This window comes from Oncorhynchus mykiss, chromosome 23 (assembly GCF_057628025.1).
Source record: "Oncorhynchus mykiss isolate SJ-2025 chromosome 23, ASM5762802v1, whole genome shotgun sequence".
Classification (NCBI taxonomy): Eukaryota; Metazoa; Chordata; class Actinopteri; order Salmoniformes; family Salmonidae; genus Oncorhynchus; species Oncorhynchus mykiss.
The window spans coordinates 22,453,193-22,470,771 of NC_143044.1; the positions used below are offsets into that span (position 1 = coordinate 22,453,193).

The 17,579-nt window shown below is 43.5% G+C and overlaps 1 protein-coding gene across 38 annotated transcripts in view; it reads right to left on the reverse strand.

Annotated features, from left to right (window-relative positions):
* The window catches only part of LOC110502596 (mitogen-activated protein kinase kinase kinase kinase 3), a 67,893-nt gene that overhangs the window by 2,637 nt on the left and 47,677 nt on the right, over positions 1-17,579 (reverse strand). For 3 of the 38 annotated variants that reach the window (XM_036960201.2, XM_090217090.1, XM_036960192.2), the window contains exons 13-33: positions 13,839-13,917; positions 12,200-12,258; positions 11,708-11,770; positions 9,987-10,039; positions 9,005-9,043; positions 8,312-8,374; positions 7,267-7,318; positions 6,671-6,839; positions 5,963-6,069; positions 5,727-5,768; positions 5,477-5,561; positions 5,265-5,344; positions 5,103-5,163; positions 2,039-2,156; positions 1,881-1,939; positions 1,546-1,649; positions 1,127-1,298; positions 967-1,035; positions 745-837; positions 406-476; positions 205-260 (exon numbers count right to left, since the gene is read on the reverse strand). In XM_036960201.2, coding sequence (XP_036816096.1) covers positions 205-260; positions 406-476; positions 745-837; positions 967-1,035; positions 1,127-1,298; positions 1,546-1,649; positions 1,881-1,939; positions 2,039-2,156; positions 5,103-5,163; positions 5,265-5,344; positions 5,477-5,561; positions 5,727-5,768; positions 5,963-6,069; positions 6,671-6,839; positions 7,267-7,318; positions 8,312-8,374; positions 9,005-9,043; positions 9,987-10,039; positions 11,708-11,770; positions 12,200-12,258; positions 13,839-13,917 — 1,694 coding nt within the window. Of the gene's footprint in view, positions 1-176; positions 261-405; positions 477-744; positions 838-966; positions 1,036-1,126; positions 1,299-1,545; positions 1,650-1,880; positions 1,940-2,038; positions 2,157-5,102; positions 5,164-5,264; positions 5,345-5,476; positions 5,562-5,726; positions 5,769-5,962; positions 6,070-6,538; positions 6,840-7,266; positions 7,319-8,311; positions 8,375-9,004; positions 9,044-9,986; positions 10,040-11,707; positions 11,771-12,199; positions 12,259-13,838; positions 13,918-17,579 lie in introns of all 38 variants that reach the window. The other 35 variants (XM_090217081.1, XM_090217079.1, XM_090217072.1 and 32 more) reach the window with 15 other exon arrangements.

Sequence of the window (17,579 nt, forward strand, 5' to 3'; positions counted from 1 at the left end):
AAACCAACAACTAACACCAGAGAATTCAGGCAATCAGGATTCTATACTACTGCAGTAGATCGTTAGAAAACAAACCGGGCATCACGACGACACCCATGTTAATATCATTGCCAGTGTAAAAATGAGTGGGAGTGTGTGTAAGTCTATCTTGAGACAGGTGTGTCAGATAAGGTGACCTTGAGCATCATGGACCCCCTTACCCACCTGTCAGATCCAAGCAGGCTGAAGATCCGCGTGTTATCAGAGATCTCCTGGGTGATCTGGGGTGGAAACAGATCATATTCAAAACACATACAACAGAATTAAATGGTTTCAAGTTATAAAACAGAACCGGGATTGAACATAGTTTTTTTTTTTAAACCCTCCGTGTACACAAACAGACAACTAACAATGCCCTCAACTTACCTCATTGGTTTTGAAACTCCGCCCTTGCATGCCATGCCTCCAAAATGCCAGAACGCTATCTTGGAGACACACTGCAAAGACATGTGGGTGTTACACTGAACCATAAAAAGCACAAGTAGGAGGTGAGATAAATGCTTCACGGGAAAAACTCTCAGGATATTGAATTATCTTTCTGCATAGAGCTCTACACACAGATGGAAATATCCAACTTTAGCACTACAGAACCGCGTCTTTGAAATAAATCAATAATCATTTAAAATGTATATTTAATCAAATAACCCCATCTTTGGTGTCTTTGGGCTGGGTAGAAGTGTGAATGACATGGTTATGGAAACGTACCTATCGCCTCGATCTGGAAGTTAAACGTCAGCTCAGCAGACAACTTCCTGCTGGACTTCAACCTTCCTTGTAGGTTCACTATCTTTATACACCCTGATCACAGAAAAGAGTTCATCCATAATGGTTACAGTAACATATTCATAAGTTGGAATTTCTAATTTGAGTGAGAAGAAAATCATTATTTGGGTTAGTTCAGCGGATGGGAGGGGGGGTTAAACGTACTGTCCAGACAAACTAAGATGGTGTCCCTCTCCAACTGGGTGACGTGGATAACACAAGTCTGGGGCGTATCTGAGTGGACAGAAAAACATCTCATCATCAAGAACAATCAATGTCCTAATGAAGATAATCATCATCATCGTTGCGACCACGTGCCACTGACCGGCCTCTGTGAACCAGGAGGAGGTTGAGTTGGGGTTGACCGTGCCGAAGCGGACCACTTGGCTGAGCTCGATGCCCTTGCTGACGGCCACACAGATGAGCGGGTACTGCTGATCCGGCACCACCAGCATCTCAAACACCTCCAGGGGACAGGGCAGAGGGAAGTCGATGTTCTACAGGAGAGACCAGAGGAGATAGATCAAGCATCCTGTCCCACAAGAAATCACCCATTATCATGTACTGTCAGGAATAATTTCAACTCGGTTTGAGAGACAATCAACATTGACATGCTATTTTAGCTAATCAAATCAACTTTCCATAACAGGACTGTGTTAAGTTTATCCAAACATGAAAGGTCCCATTCTAACCCTTTACATGGTCAGTCTGCCCCAGAATAACCTGAACCCAACGCTGATTTACCTTGATGAGCATAAACTTCTGCATGGGCTCCACCCACTCCAGCAGAACCACACTGGACTGGAACGCGCCACACAGGTACTTGTGACCCGTGTAGGGATTCCTCACTGCACACAAACATTCAAGGTTTTTCACAAATCTCTCTCTGAACTCTTGTGCTATACTCATTCAAAAATGATGTCTTGTGCATTATTTCAGACCTATCCTCAACTTCTCTTATTCAGTTGTACCGTAAGTCAAGAACAACGCCATGCAGCACTTGATAATACATTTAGCAGACGCCATCATCCAAAGTGTGCATACATTTTTATATGGGTGAACCACACATGTGCACTTACCCACACAGCACTTTTGGCACCCTTTTGTGTCTGGAATCTTATTGGATATGGCAAATTTCCTATGAGGATCATAAGGAACAAGAAATCCGTTTTATATGCATCATCTAAAAAACCCTAAGTTCAAACCCAAATGAATGAAGAGGCCTTAGATATCCTACCGTGGAATCATCTTGTCTGGGAGTTTGTGTGTGGGAATGGCCATGGGTAACTTCTGCATTTGCCGGGCATGCTCGAACAGACCAGCTACGTTATGAGAGTAGAGCTGAGAGGCTTTTCCTGAAAGCAATAACAAAAGCATATTTTCAGCTAGACTTCTAAACCTTTAAAGGGCAATTTATGACACAGTAAAGAAAGAGAGAAAAGGTCTGCCTTCAAAACACACAGATTACATCCTCAGAAGGGCCAGACATGTTTCAAACAAAGAAAGTCCGGACAAATTTTCCAAAGTCAAGGTTTTAAAGGCAAGTGCCTCTCTTCAATGTTGACCTTTTTTTTGGCAGAGGAACGTCAATTACAGCAAAACCATTACTAGATACAGAACAAACAACAAAACCATTACTAGATACAGAACAAACAACAAAACCATTACTAGATACAGAACAAACAACAAAACCATTACTAGATACAGAACAAACAACAAAACCATTACTAGATACAGAACAAACAACAAACCCATTACTAGATACAGAACAAACAACAAACCCATTACTAGATACAGAACAAACAACAAACCCATTACTAGATACAGAACAAACAACAAACCCATTACTAGATACAGAACAAACAAAACCATTACTAGATACAGAACAAACAACAAAACCATTACTAGATACAGAACAAACAACAAAACCATTACTAGATACAGAACAAACAACAAAACCATTACTAGATACAGAACAAACAACAAAACCATTACTAGATACAGAACAAACAACAAAACCATTACTAGATACAGAACAAACAACAAAACCATTACTAGATACAGAACAAACAACAAAACCATTACTAGATACAGAACAAATAACAAAACCATTACTAGATACAGAACAAACAACAAAACCATTACTAGATACAGAACAAACAACAAAACCATTACTAGATACAGAACAAACAACAAAACCATTACTAGATACAGAACAAACAACAAAACCATTACTAGATACAGAACAAACAACAAAACCATTACTAGATACAGAACAAACAACAAAACCATTACTAGATACAGAACAAACAACAAACCCATTACTAGATACAGAACAAACAACAAAACCATTACTAGATACAGAACAAACAACAAAACCATTACTAGATACAGAACAAACAACAAAACCATTACTAGATACAGAACAAACAACAAAACCATTACTAGATACAGAACAAACAACAAAACCATTACTAGATACAGAACAAACAACAAAACCATTACTAGATACAGAACAAACAACAAAACCATTACTAGATACAGAACAAACAACAAAACCATTACTAGATACAGAACAAACAACAAAACCATTACTAGATACAGAACAAACAACAAACCCATTACTAGATACAGAACAAACAACAAACCCATTACTAGATACAGAACAAACAACAAACCCATTACTAGATACAGAACAAACAACAAACCCATTACTAGATACAGAACAAACAACAAAACCATTACTAGATACAGAACAAACAACAAAACCATTACTAGATACAGAACAAACAACAAAACCATTACTAGATACAGAACAAACAACAAAACCATTACTAGATACAGAACAAACAACAAAACCATTACTAGATACAGAACAAACAACAAAACCATTACTAGATACAGAACAAACAACAAAACCATTACTAGATACAGAACAAACAACAAAACCATTACTAGATACAGAACAAACAACAAAACCATTACTAGATACAGAACAAACAACAAAACCATTACTAGATACAGAACAAACAACAAAACCATTACTAGATACAGAACAAACAACAAAACCATTACTAGATACAGAACAAACAACAAAACCATTACTAGATACAGAACAAACAACAAAACCATTACTAGATACAGAACAAACAACAAAACCATTACTAGATACAGAACAAACAACAAAACCATTACTAGATACAGAACAAACAACAAAACCATTACTAGATACAGAACAAACAACAAAACCATTACTAGATACAGAACAAACAACAAAACCATTACTAGATACAGAACAAACAACAAAACCATTACTAGATACAGAACAAACAACAAAACCATTACTAGATACAGAACAAACAACAAAACCATTACTAGATACAGAACAAACAACAAAACCATTACTAGATACAGAACAAACAACAAAACCATTACTAGATACAGAACAAACAACAAAACCATTACTAGATACAGAACAAACAACAAAACCATTACTAGATACAGAACAAACAACAAAACCATTACTAGATACAGAACAAACAACAAAACCATTACTAGATACAGAACAAACAACAAAACCATTACTAGATACAGAACAAACAACAAAACCATTACTAGATACAGAACAAACAACAAAACCATTACTAGATACAGAACAAACAACAAAACCATTACTAGATACAGAACAAACAACAAAACCATTACTAGATACAGAACAAACAACAAAACCATTACTAGATACAGAACAAACAACAAAACCATTACTAGATACAGAACAAACAACAAAACCATTACTAGATACAGAACAAACAACAAAACCATTACTAGATACAGAACAAACAACAAAACCATTACTAGATACAGAACAAACAACAAAACCATTACTAGATACAGAACAAACAACAAAACCATTACTAGATACAGAACAAACAACAAAACCATTACTAGATACAGAACAAACAACAAAACCATTACTAGATACAGAACAAACAACAAAACCATTACTAGATACAGAACAAACAACAAAACCATTACTAGATACAGAACAAACAACAAAACCATTACTAGATACAGAACAAACAACAAAACCATTACTAGATACAGAACAAACAACAAAACCATTACTAGATACAGAACAAACAACAAAACCATTACTAGATACAGAACAAACAACAAAACCATTACTAGATACAGAACAAACAACAAAACCATTACTAGATACAGAACAAACAACAAAACCATTACTAGATACAGAACAAACAACAAAAGTAAGACACAGCACAGGTCCAAGATAGTCTTACCAGATATAGAGAGCAGGCAGTTGTTCATAACATAAAGCCAAGTGCACCGGCGGGGAAAGAGCTGGGGACAGACGGGGATGGAGAGAGCCAATGAAGAGTTGATAACAACATTCACAATCCTCCATTGAAGAAGAAATATATAAACCTTCAACCAGAACAAACCTGCTCCATGGACGTCTCGTGCAGTTCGTTCAGGTTTAAAGTGTAGATTCCCTCCTCTGCACCAAATATCAAATATTGGTCTGAAACGACGACGAAACAAAGAGCCTTTTAGTCATGTTCATCCAAATAATCGTCTTGGCAACGATTCCTGTAATAAGTCATGAGTCATGACAATAAAGATGTAAAAAACCAGTTTTTCCCCAGTGTCCTACCTCTGGTGTCTGGGTTGATCCAGGACGTGGCACAGTGGATTTTCAATGGGCAGCCGTTGAACACCTTGGAGAAACAGGCCCCCATCTGAGCAGCAAGGAGAATGGAGGTTGGAAAATTGGAGGGAAGCCAAACATGACAGATTTTTCTTCAAAGCTCTCGTCTTGAAAGCTTTATCTGAGGGGGCAAAACGCCTATTTGACGTTGGTTCATAAGATCATGATGTGTCTGTAGAGAAGGCATCATACTCACATGGACCTTGGGTGTGGGTGGGAGGCCATTACTGATAGGCTTCTGAAAAACAGCGGGAGACACAAAGGGCGAGACAGATAAGGTGGATGATCACTGGACCACATTCGTTTTAGACGAGTGGTCGCTGATGAACGGCTTTAACAACAATAATCAGTGTGGCGATGCCCTAGTGTGGAAGGGAATGTATTGAAACGTCACTGTTCATAAGGTGAGTGTGTGGGATCAGAGGGCATTACCGTAATGTCCTTCTTGTCTTTCCGTATGGGGACACTAGGGGGCATGGTGGACTGCCTCTCTGTAGCACTGTCCTTCTCTCCATTCTGGTGAGAGTTCAATCCATTACCTGCAGCGGGAAACATGTTTATTACACACATCTCGGTGTGCGTGTGTGTGTGCTTGCGAGAGAGTTCTCCACATGCAGTACATACTGGAATCTAATCACGGCTAATCAATAATGGAATATGTTTTGATGGGATTACAACAGTAATCAAACTAAGTGATTCGACCGTGCTAACACACTGAACGGAGAATGCATTCCCCACGCTTGATTACATTCAGAGGGTCGGATTACATTTTGAAAGCCTCACTGAGAACATGATGTCAACGATGGGAGGAGGCGGCTGGATTTTGGTGACAGACAGGGTCACATGACTGCAGCAACAACACTGCACTATGTAGATCTACAGACAGACAGAAGAAAGGGAAGGAAGGATGGGGAGGGGGCGCGAGACTCTATGGACACTGATTGATGGGAATAACAACCAATCAGGGAAGGGCGATAGGCTATGGGGCTACCAATTGGCTGGCCTTACTCTCATCCTCCAACACCTCTTCCAACTCCTCTTCTGTGTGCGGGGCGTGAAGCCACTCCCAGAAATGCCTAAAGCTCCCATCATCATTCCCCTCGGGCTCTGAACCAGCCTGGCTCTGTGTGCTCTCGTTACCTAGGCTACTGCGTCTGTGGGGGGGCAGGCGTGGGGGTGGAGGGCGTGGGGGTACGTTTGAGGAGGTGGTTCTGGCAGGGCTCTCGGGTACAGGGCAGCGCTTGATGGTCCCCCCTCCATCATCCTCTCCCTGGGACGGGCTCTCCTGGGGCAGACAGATGGACTTGGGCTGGAGGGAGAGAAAGAGACGCGAGAGAGACACAGAGCGAGACAGAGAGAAAGAGCGAGAGAGAAAGAGCGAGAGAGAAAGAGCGAGAGAGAAAGAGCGAGAGAGAAAGAGCGAGAGAGAAAGAGCGAGAGAGAAAGAGCGAGAGAGAAAGAGCGAGAGAGAAAGAGCGAGAGAGAGCGAGACAGAGAGACAAAGGTCGACAACAATCTCTAGCGGTTGATTAATGCTTTCCCTATTATTACTCATTTGTCAAGCTCGGTTTACCATCTAACAAATAGAACATGTAACATCAATAGTTTCAATTAGATTTGAGAGAAAATATTGGTGTTTGCAAATCTGAATTTAGCTTGAGGGTCCGTTCCGCGAAATAGAAGTCTCTGATTATGACCCAAAACGCAGCAGTATGATAATATGCTAGTGGTCCTACCTTGGGGGGCAGTGGGGGTGGGACTTTGGGCCTCATGATGGTACTGTGTTTGCTTGAGGGAGAGATTGAGGTGGGTTAGGTTTGTTAGATAGTGGCAAGGTTCCACACAGACAGTTAAAAAACATGTTTTCAAAAAAAGTGTTTACACAGTGTCACATAGCAGAGTGACAGATGAATAAACCCAGGAGTGTCTAATATCACACAGCGCAGTGTTAGACAACAGACAAGTGTTGGACAGGACAACAAAAAGGTGTCTGTCAACCACCACCAGTCAAATGACACCATCAGTCAACTGACACCACGTTAGCATTTCCTTGAACAGGATATCCCAAAGGCCCAATGTAATGTGTATGTACAGTCTGATCCAATCAGTAACCACCATCAACCCCTCAATCATGACGGATATAGACATGGCACCAATCAAACGGCGTAACAAGTTTAAGTCGCCAGGAGAGAGCACAAACCTCAGAGTGGCACTCGGGTTAAACAGGTGGGAAGGGTTAAACCAAGAGGGTTGGGAGGACCCCGAGACATCTATGGCGACAGAGGGGTGAGGATACAAGCAGAGAGAACCACACATCGGGAGCAGATGGCAAACAGGCAGTAAAGAACACACACACACCGAGATCAGCAAGCATGTAAGCAGGTGGCACAGAATGATGAACACACACCAGGAAACAGATGAGGAATGGCAGGGTGCAGGGTGAAGCACAGTTGGTGAGCACTGAACCCAAACATGACAACGGTTCATCGTCTCACAGATGTAAGCAAATGGGAGCCCAGTTAGACTGACTGCTTAGGGGAAGCAACCTGAAATGCATCAGAAGCTTTCCATAGTTCTGCTCAACGTGAACTGTGGCAGGGAAGCAGGGCTACCGGAGGCGCAGAGAAAGACGGAGACAGGGTATTTGGTAAGGGAGGGAGACGCAGGGGCGTGATGGTGGCGCATGCGGCATGAAGATGCGTGAATGAAACTGGAGAGGTAGCCTTCCCTCTTCCCCCTCCTGAGAGAGGGCGGCTAGACTAGAACACGAGAAGGACTTACTGTTGAGTTTCATCACCATCATCACCACCATCATCATCGGTCTCTAAATGTGTCATGTGACCCCTGAGGAGACGGAGATAGATTGGGGGTGGGGTGGGGGAGGGGGGAAGAGCGGCTCAGTGGGACTCACAGCAACAGGGAAAGTCAGAGCTGCTCTCCTCTTTCACCCACTGGGAGGAGGAGACACTGGCGGAAATGAACTCCACTACATTACTCGCAGAACGAAATAAACTACATAAAGGTAGAGTTTAAAGAACTACATGGCTATAGAACTGAACCAAACAGAAATAGTGCTAACTAAACCTAAATGCTATATTTAGCTAATTTTACTCATCTTCTGTATAGGGCTTGGTGATTTCACTACACACTAACTGGAGAAGGCTTAGACTAAGTCATTAAGTCAGTATATAAGCCATGCGTTGTCAAAGTGCGCTGTGTCTGGTGATCACACAGCGCAGCCTGTCCTGTTTGTAAGCACTGAACAGCAATGGACAAAACAAAGCAGAGTCAAACCATAACGGCAGCAGTCGGAGCAGATTAGCTTTGCGTGACACTGATTGGCTGGATTAGTCCTGCGTTAACACTGATTGGCTGATGGAGGGCGGGGGGGGGGGGGGGTTGGTTAGGATATGTCCGTGAATCAAATACCAGGGCAGTTGGAGGTGGAGCCCTGAGGGGCGTGGCCTAACTCACCTCTGCTTAAGCTCCTCCTCCACTGATTTGAGAAGACTCCTGTCGGAAAACGGGTGGAATGAACCAGGGAGACGTGAAGAAGAGGAGAAAGAAAATAACTCCGTGACAGAATTGCACATGACATGAGTAAAGGCTCTCCCTCTCTCAGAGGGGGGGGGGGGGGGGGGGGGGGTTGACCTAAATTAACATGGCATTCATTCTTTAAGGCTACAGGGCAAAAACACATGGAAACCACAGCGTGTTGGCGTGTGTGAGAGTACGTGAGTTTCATCACAGCTGAGCGGACATCACAACCCATCCAACATTGACCTTAGCTACTCAAAGCTGTACACTCACCGGGATGTGTGAAGCTGTCAGGTCAGCTGTGTGTAGGCAACAGTGTTTGTGTACGCAGGTGGGCGTGAATGACAGAGAAATGGAGAATATAAACCCTATGAGGCTGTCCGGTGAGAGAAGGGCAAAGGAATGTGGACATCAATTGTTCAGGGATCAAATAACAGAGTGCCTCAAATCTGATCGGTGTATTGAGTTGAGTGGCTTCTCAATATCCTCTCGCCTGATTTACTCCATACACTTATGAAAACACCATCTATCATTCCATCCCATCCGGTTTATGGAGCACATCCTTCTAAAAACACATGGTTTAAACAGCAGCGAGTCTTGTCTCTTGCCCTTTCACACACACAGTGCTTACAGTGCACTTCTTCTGAGCCGACCTGCGTTCCAGGAAAGGTGTCATGAATAAATGATCAGATGCCTTTCTCTTGACAGGAAGCCACCTCTCAGTACCACACCACCATCTGCTAGGGCTAATCCCTTTGTACAGATAAGACAAGAGGAGAGGGGGTGGGACCAAGGCAGGGAGATCGGGGGAGGTGAGGAGATTTGAGAGAAGGAGAGAGGAGAGGCAAGGGGAAGAGAGAGGGGATAGGGAATGGGGGAGGGGTGGAACAGACGTGGAAACCCAGAATGAGTGACTTACTTGTTTTCTCCCATTAGGCTTGGAGATTCCTGTCCATACTCCAGTTGAAGGTCCTAGAGAGATACACATATCAAAATGACATGATTGTTTCTGAAACACAATGACACACACACAATGTGGAAAGTTACCATGGCTGAGGTTACCTACTGTACGGCATCAACTATGTTAGAGCTGAGACACACATACACACCACACCTAAAAACACGTAGAGAGAGAAGGCAGGGACTGGTGGAACCCCAGTGACTCCCAGGTCACATTGATGACACTCATGAGCAGGTCATACAGGACATTACAGGACCTTGACTAGATGAGAATAACACCCTTTGGGCGGGCAGAGTGCCCACAGAGAGCTGAGGACACCACAGGTCAGAGGTCACCACTGCTGTTGCTTAGAGAAACACAGCTTTGATTTACGATAGATGTTTCTAACGTGCATGTGTGATAAACATTAAGGTATATGACAGCATTATGCACTATGGATCTGCAACAAGTAGACCAACAACCGTTCAGTGGGTGCTTATATTTCTCCTATTGTACAAGTGTATGCATATGTGAACTGGAAATGTTTTGTTTGCATATCCCAACTCCCCCCGAGACACCCTCGGAGAACGGAGGCCAGGGTCTGCCGTTAGCAACAGCAACCCCGGAGCCAGATACTGGCTTAACGCTCCAACCGCTAGGACACATGCCGTCCATGACTAGATGAACATGAATGGAAACCATCAACGCTATGTGAAGGTGTAGCAGTGCACGGGGCCATACAGAGGCATCTCAGCACAACTAGCTGCAAAGGCATGGGCGAAGGGCGGGTTTCATGGTATGTGTGCGTGCACACTGCAGCAATGCGGCTGACTTTACTGAACACTTATTGGCTGACACTGCGGGTCCATCAGCTCAGTGGACATATTGATTTACCAGCGAGGATATAGATACCTGTATTCCCCCTTCACAACCAAGTGACCGACCCCGAACGCACCGCAAAACGACACGTCCATACTACATTGAGCCGGAGAGAGCCATGTTAGCCGGCTAACATATTCTTACTTATGCTGACAAACTGACATATCCTGCGGCCTCACGTCACATCAATAAATTCCCCAGTATGGATATGTGACAAAGGAACAAGAGGTCTAAGTTTAACAGTGACTGGGGTCAGTGGTCTGAGTCAGCGATAATATTTGGGCAGGAGGAGACAGCGGGGGACTTTTGATGGCAGCTTAGGGCTTGATCTGGTCCCGCTCTAACAGGCCACAGACTCAGGGTTCCAAGTCAGTCACACATGTTTTCCCCAAGGAGGTGGTTCATCCACCCATATGCTGTCCAGAGATATCACTCTCCCTAAATCCCTCCAGACATCCCTTTAATCCCTCCATTCCACTCACTCTTGAAATTGTTTTCTTCCATCCCTCACACACACACACACACACACACACACACACCCCTAGAGCCTTCGATGTGCTGGTGAGGTCTAACAGGTTGTGTGGCCGAAGGCTATACAGTAAAAACATCATAAAACAGGAATAACAATGAAAAACACCAGCCAATGAGGCGAAGACAGCTTCACAGACACAAATGAACAAACAGTTACTGACATCCAATAAACGTAGACACTGAAAAGAAACACGAGCGAGACAGGAAAAGGGCCAACTGAAAGAGGACGGTTAAGCGTTACGAAGCAGAGAGACGACCCAGAAGGAGAAATGGAGAGATGAGGAAAATACCAGATTAGATCTCGCAGTGTAGTACAGCTCTTCTGCACAGTCCAAAAACGGGTCAGAGTCAGGCTGTTCAGCAGGCAGAATGAGAAAGTCCCGTTAATTCAAAAGTTAATGCCATCCAATCAGAGAAAGGCATTAAAGCATAGGAGAGGAGGATGGGTAAGAGGTAGGGAGTGAGGGATGAGAGTGGAGGGGAGAGAATAGGGGCGGCCATGCATGCCGTGTGTTAACCCTGCACTGAAACATCAGCAAGAGGTGCAGGTTAGTACCAGTGTGAGTAGCATTCAGACAAATTTAGGAGACAATTTCAAGAAATATGCTACACAGGGAGATGGATCACGTGGATGACTTGAGATGAGATATGCAGTAATTGTGAGCGTGATTTAAAACTGTAGCAGAGTCTCAACTAAAGGGGCCTGTCCACAAGGTTGTCACCTACACACAGGGTTCAGCCACAGCAGTATCAGGGGGACACTGCAGGACCAGGTCACTCACCGGCTCATGATGGGGCTCTGTCTCCTTCCTCAGCGGAGGGTCAAACTTCACCTGGCCAACTGGGGGTGGGGGAAGAAAGAGCGATCGAGAAAGATACAATTATAGAGTGGGGAGGGAGAGAGAGAGGTAGGGGAGAAGACAAAGAAAGAGGGAGGGAGGGAAAGAGAGAGGAACATCAGCCATGTACTCCAGAAAGAAACAAACCTGTCGGAGTTGACTGGTGTTCTAGTAGGAGTTCAAGTTTAACTGTGCAGCTGCAGGTTAGAGATAGATGAGTGAGAGTGCTGAGGTGCTTTAACAGGAGAGTGTGTGTGTGTTTCTCTCTGTGGTCCTTCACAGCATGGTTTGAGGAGCCATTAATCTATGGAAGCTGAAAAACATAGATTATACTCATGCCAATGTTAATCCTGACAGACAGAGGTTAACTAAAGTACGATTATCATGAACTCGCAGAGAATTTAATGTGCCAGATTAACTTCTCTAGGGTAGGGGGCAGCATTTGGAATTTTGGATGAAAAGCATGCCCAAATTAAACTGCCTGCTACTCGGGCCCAGAGGATATGATATGCATATAACTGGTAGATTTGGATAGAAAACTCTAAAGTTTCCAAAACTGTTAAAATAGTGTCTGAGTATAACAGAACTAATTTGGCAGGCGAAAACCTGAGAAAAATCCATTCAGGAAGTCGTTTTTTATTTTTATTTTTCTATTCAATGCCATTACAGTATCCATTGACTTAGGACTCAAGTTGCAGTTCCTATGCCTTCCACTAGATGTCAACAGTCTTTAGAAATTGTTTCAGGCTTCTATTCTGATAAATGAGGGAGTAAGACCAGTCTGAATGAGTGGACCCTGCCATATCACAGAGCTTCTTCATGCGCAATCCCGAGAGCGCGCCTTTCTTGTTTACCTTCTATATTGACAACGTTATTGTCCGGTTTAAATATTATCGATTATTTAGGCTAAAAACAACCTGAGGATTGAATATAAACATTGTTTGACATGTTTCTATGAACTTTACGGATACAATTTGGATTTTTTTGTCTGCGTTTGAGCCTGTGGATTACTGAAGAAAACTGAGGTTTTTGGATATAAAGAGACTTTAGGAACAAAAGGAACATTTATTAAGTAAATTAATGTCTTGAGTGCAACCATATGAAGATCAAAGGGATTCATTTGATCTCTATTTCTGATTTGTGTAACTCTTCTACTTGGCTGGTTACTGTTTGTAATCATTTGTCTGCTGGGCCATGTTCTCAAATAATCGTACGGTATGCTTTCGCCGTAAAACATTTTTTAAATCTGACACCGTGGTTGGATTCACAAGAAGTTAATCTTTAAATCCCTCCATTCCTATGTAAAATATGTTTTGTTTTCTGAATTTTTATAATGAGTACTTCTGTATTTGGCGCTCTGCAATCTCACTGGATGTTGGCAAAGTGGGATGCTAGCGTCCCACATACCCTAGAGAGGTTAAGCACAGTGCAAAACCAGCAGACTGGAATAAAACTGAATACACCATAGCCACAGACTGAATGGAATCCAGATTATTCACAAACTAAGCATGATTTGTAGTCCAGGAGTAGGCTCAATCTGGGTCCGGGAAACAGGCCCTTAGTCACACATATAGAAACTTACAGTTGATCTCAGACAGCGTCTTCCCTTCCCTGGTGCTCCTGCTGGTGGAGCGAATCCGATGGGGAACAGACACTGGAGACTGCCCGGAAGAAAAAAACATACGACCTTAACAGACAAGATCATCATCATCACGCACAAAAAACAAAAACTGCATTCCTGCATTCCAGTCCAATAACTGTAGTCTTATTAAATCTTGTGCGAACTTTGCTACATTGTAAAAAAACATTCAACATCCCTCTCATTGAGGGGAAAGGAGAGTGCTGATCATAATAGATCTTACTGTCTCTAAGATATGTATATTTCATGTGTTCTCAATCTACAGGTGTCTCAAATCCAGTCTGGTTTTTAGGGTGAGAAGGCACTGAACCCGTTTTGACCTCTGACCTACACTACATTACCAAAATTATGTGGAAACCTGCTCGTCGAACATCTCAATCCAAAATCATGGGCAATAACAGCCTCAACTTTTCTGGGAAGGCCTGGCTCGCAGTCGGCGTTGGCCTGGCTCGCAGTCGGCGTTCCAATTCATCCCAAAGGTGTTCAAGTTCTTCCACACCGATCTCAACAAGCCATTTCTGTATGGACCTCGCTTTGTGCACGGGGACATTGTCATGCTGCAACAGGGAAGGGACTTCCCCAAACTATTGCTACAAAGTTGGAAGCATAGAATCGCCTAAAATGTAATTGTATGCTGTAGCGTTAAGATTTCTCTTCACTGGAACTAAGGGGCCTAGCCCGAACCATGAAAAACAGCCCCAGACCATTTTTCCTCCTCCACCCAACTTTACAGTTGGCACTATGAATTGGCGTATGTAGCATTCTCCTGGCATAAGCCAAAACTAGATTCAGCCAGTGGACTGCCAGATGGTGAAGCGTGATTCATCACGCCAGAGAATGCATTTTCACTGCTCCAGAGTACAATGGTGGCAAGCTTTACACCACTCCAGCTGACACTTGGCATTGCGCATGGAGATCTTATGCTTGTGTGCGGCTGCTCGGCCATGGAACCACATTTCATGATGCTCCCAACGAACAGTTATTGTGCTGATGTTTCTTCTAGAGGCTGTTTGGAACTCGGTAGTGAGTGTTGCAACCGAGGAACTCAACGGTCCCATTCTGCGAGCTTGTGTTGGCTACCGCATCGCAGCTGAGCCGTTGTTTCTCCTAAAGGGTTTCCACTTCACAACAGAACTTACAATTGACCGGGACAGCTCTAGCAGGGCAGAAATTTGACAAACTGACGTGTTGGAAACCCTATGATCCTATGATGGTGCCACATAGAAAGTCACTGAGCTCTTCAGTAAGGCCATTCTACTGTCAATGTTTGTCTATGGAGATTGCATTGATGTGTACTCAATTTCATACACCTGACAGCAACAGGTGTGGCTGAAATAACCAAATCCACTAATTTGAAGGGGTGTCCACATACTTTTGTATATATAATGTATGAGTCAGGGACAATGAGAACAATGACCCAGTCACAACAACCTCCACAGCAGCAACAGAACACAGCATAGACAGACCACACTGAAAGCAGGCAAATAAACCATGGCAACGCAAGGCAGCAATAGATGTCTTAGCAACAACACATGCAGATTAAGGAGAGCTCAAATTCACATCAGTGGACATTCATTTTACCAGTCTTCTGAGACCAAACACATACTAATTTACACATAACATACTTAAAATACATTCTTCAGTGATTTGTTTTTAACTTTCCTGTTGAAAAGTGATATCCCAAGCGCAAATACAGTCAATTACACCCACACTGAAGAGTAAACATTTTTTTTGGACAACTGAAAACTTCAAGGAGATGGTTTGTTGGGAAGTCGTGATGTCATCAGCCTGCCCCTTGCTTGAGGACCAATAGAGGAGCAATAGAGAACAAAAGAGGTACTTAACAAAAGACGTGTCAATGTAAATGGTCTGGGTGGCCATTTGATTCATTGTTCAGGAGTCTTATGGCTTAGCGGTAGAAGCTATTAAGCAGCCTTTTGGACCTAGACTTGGCTCTCCGGTACCGCTTGCCATGCGGTAGCAGGGAGAACAGTCTATGACTTCGGTGGCTGGAGTATTTGACAATTTTTAGGGCCTTCCTCTGACACCGCCTATTACATAGGTCCTGAATGGCAGGACGCTTGGCCCCAGTGATGTACTGGGCCATACACACTACCCTCTGTAGCGCCTTACAGTCGGATGCCGAGCAGGCTGTGACGCAACCCGTCATGATGCTCTCGATTAGAACTTTTTGAGGATCTGGGGACCCATGCCAAATCTTTTCAGTCTCCTGAGGTGGAAAGATGTTATCGTGCCCTCTTCACGACTGTCTTGGTGTGTTTGGACCATGATAGTTTGTTGGTGATGTGGACAACAACGAACTTGAAGCTCTCGACCCGCTCCACTTCAGCCCCGGTAATGTGAATGGGGGCGTGTTCGGCCCTCCTTTTCCTGTAGTCCACGATCAGCTCCTTTGTCTTGCTCACGTTGAGGAAGAGGTTGTTGTCCTGGCACCAGGTCACTGACCTCCTCCCTATAGGTGGTCTTATCCTTGTCGGTGATCAGGCCTGTACCACTGTTGTTTTGTCAGCAAATGTAATGATTGTGTTGCAGTCGCGCTTGATCACGCAGTCGTGGGTGAACAGGGAGCACAGGAGGAGACTAAGCACGCACCCCTGAGAGGCCCCCGTGTTGAGGATCAGCGTGGCAGATGTGTTGTTTCCTACCCTTACCACCTGGGGGGCGGCCCGTCAGGAAGTCCAGGATCCAGTTGCAGAGGGAAGTGTTTAGTCCCAGGGTCCTTAACTTAGTGATGAGGTTTGTGAGCACTATGCTGTTGATCGCTGAGCTGTAGTCAATGAACAGCATTCTCACATTGGTGTTCCTCTTGTCCACGTGGGAAACGGCACCTCAGTTTGACCTCACCTCAGCATATCAATCAAGTTCTAGTTTCTATATATGTTTATGCACTAAACACACCCTTGGCCTAGCTAGACAAATCACAAGCTTGTTAACATTAGCTTTAACAAACGAACGCACATACAAAATAGAAGGCATGAACAATATGTAACAAACATGTATAGACACAAGGTGTGTGAGAGCGAGACATTAAAGTGTTACATATAGTATGCCATCTGAATTTATTCTCACAGTTTAACTGTGCCCCTATTCATGCCTTAAACACACCCAAAACACTCTTCAAAATCCCACATGCAGATACATTTAACAAATGAAGTAACAGCAACTCCATAAGCAAGGTTCAATGACGAGACCCAGTCCAGTCTACTTGAGCACACAGAGCGGTGTTAGTTACAGTGCCTTGCGAAAGTATTCGGCCCCCTTGAACTTTGCCACATTTCAGGCTTCAAACATAAAGATATAAAACTTTATTTTTTTGTGAAGAATCAACAACAAGTGGGACACAATCATGAAGTGGAACGACATTTATTGGATATTTCAAACTTTTTTAACAAATCAAAAACTGAAAAATTGGGCGTGCAAAATTATTCAGCCCCCTTAAGTTAATACTTTGTAGCGCCACCTTTTGCTGCGATTACAGCTGTAAGTTGCTTGGGGTATGTCTCTATCAGTTTTGCACATCGAGAGACTGACATTTTTTCCCATTCCTCCTTGCAAAACAGCTCGAGCTCAGTGAGGTTGGATGGAGAGCATTTGTGAACAGCAGTTTTCAGTTCTTTCCACAGATTCTCAATTGGATTCAGGTCTGGACTTTGACTTGGCCAT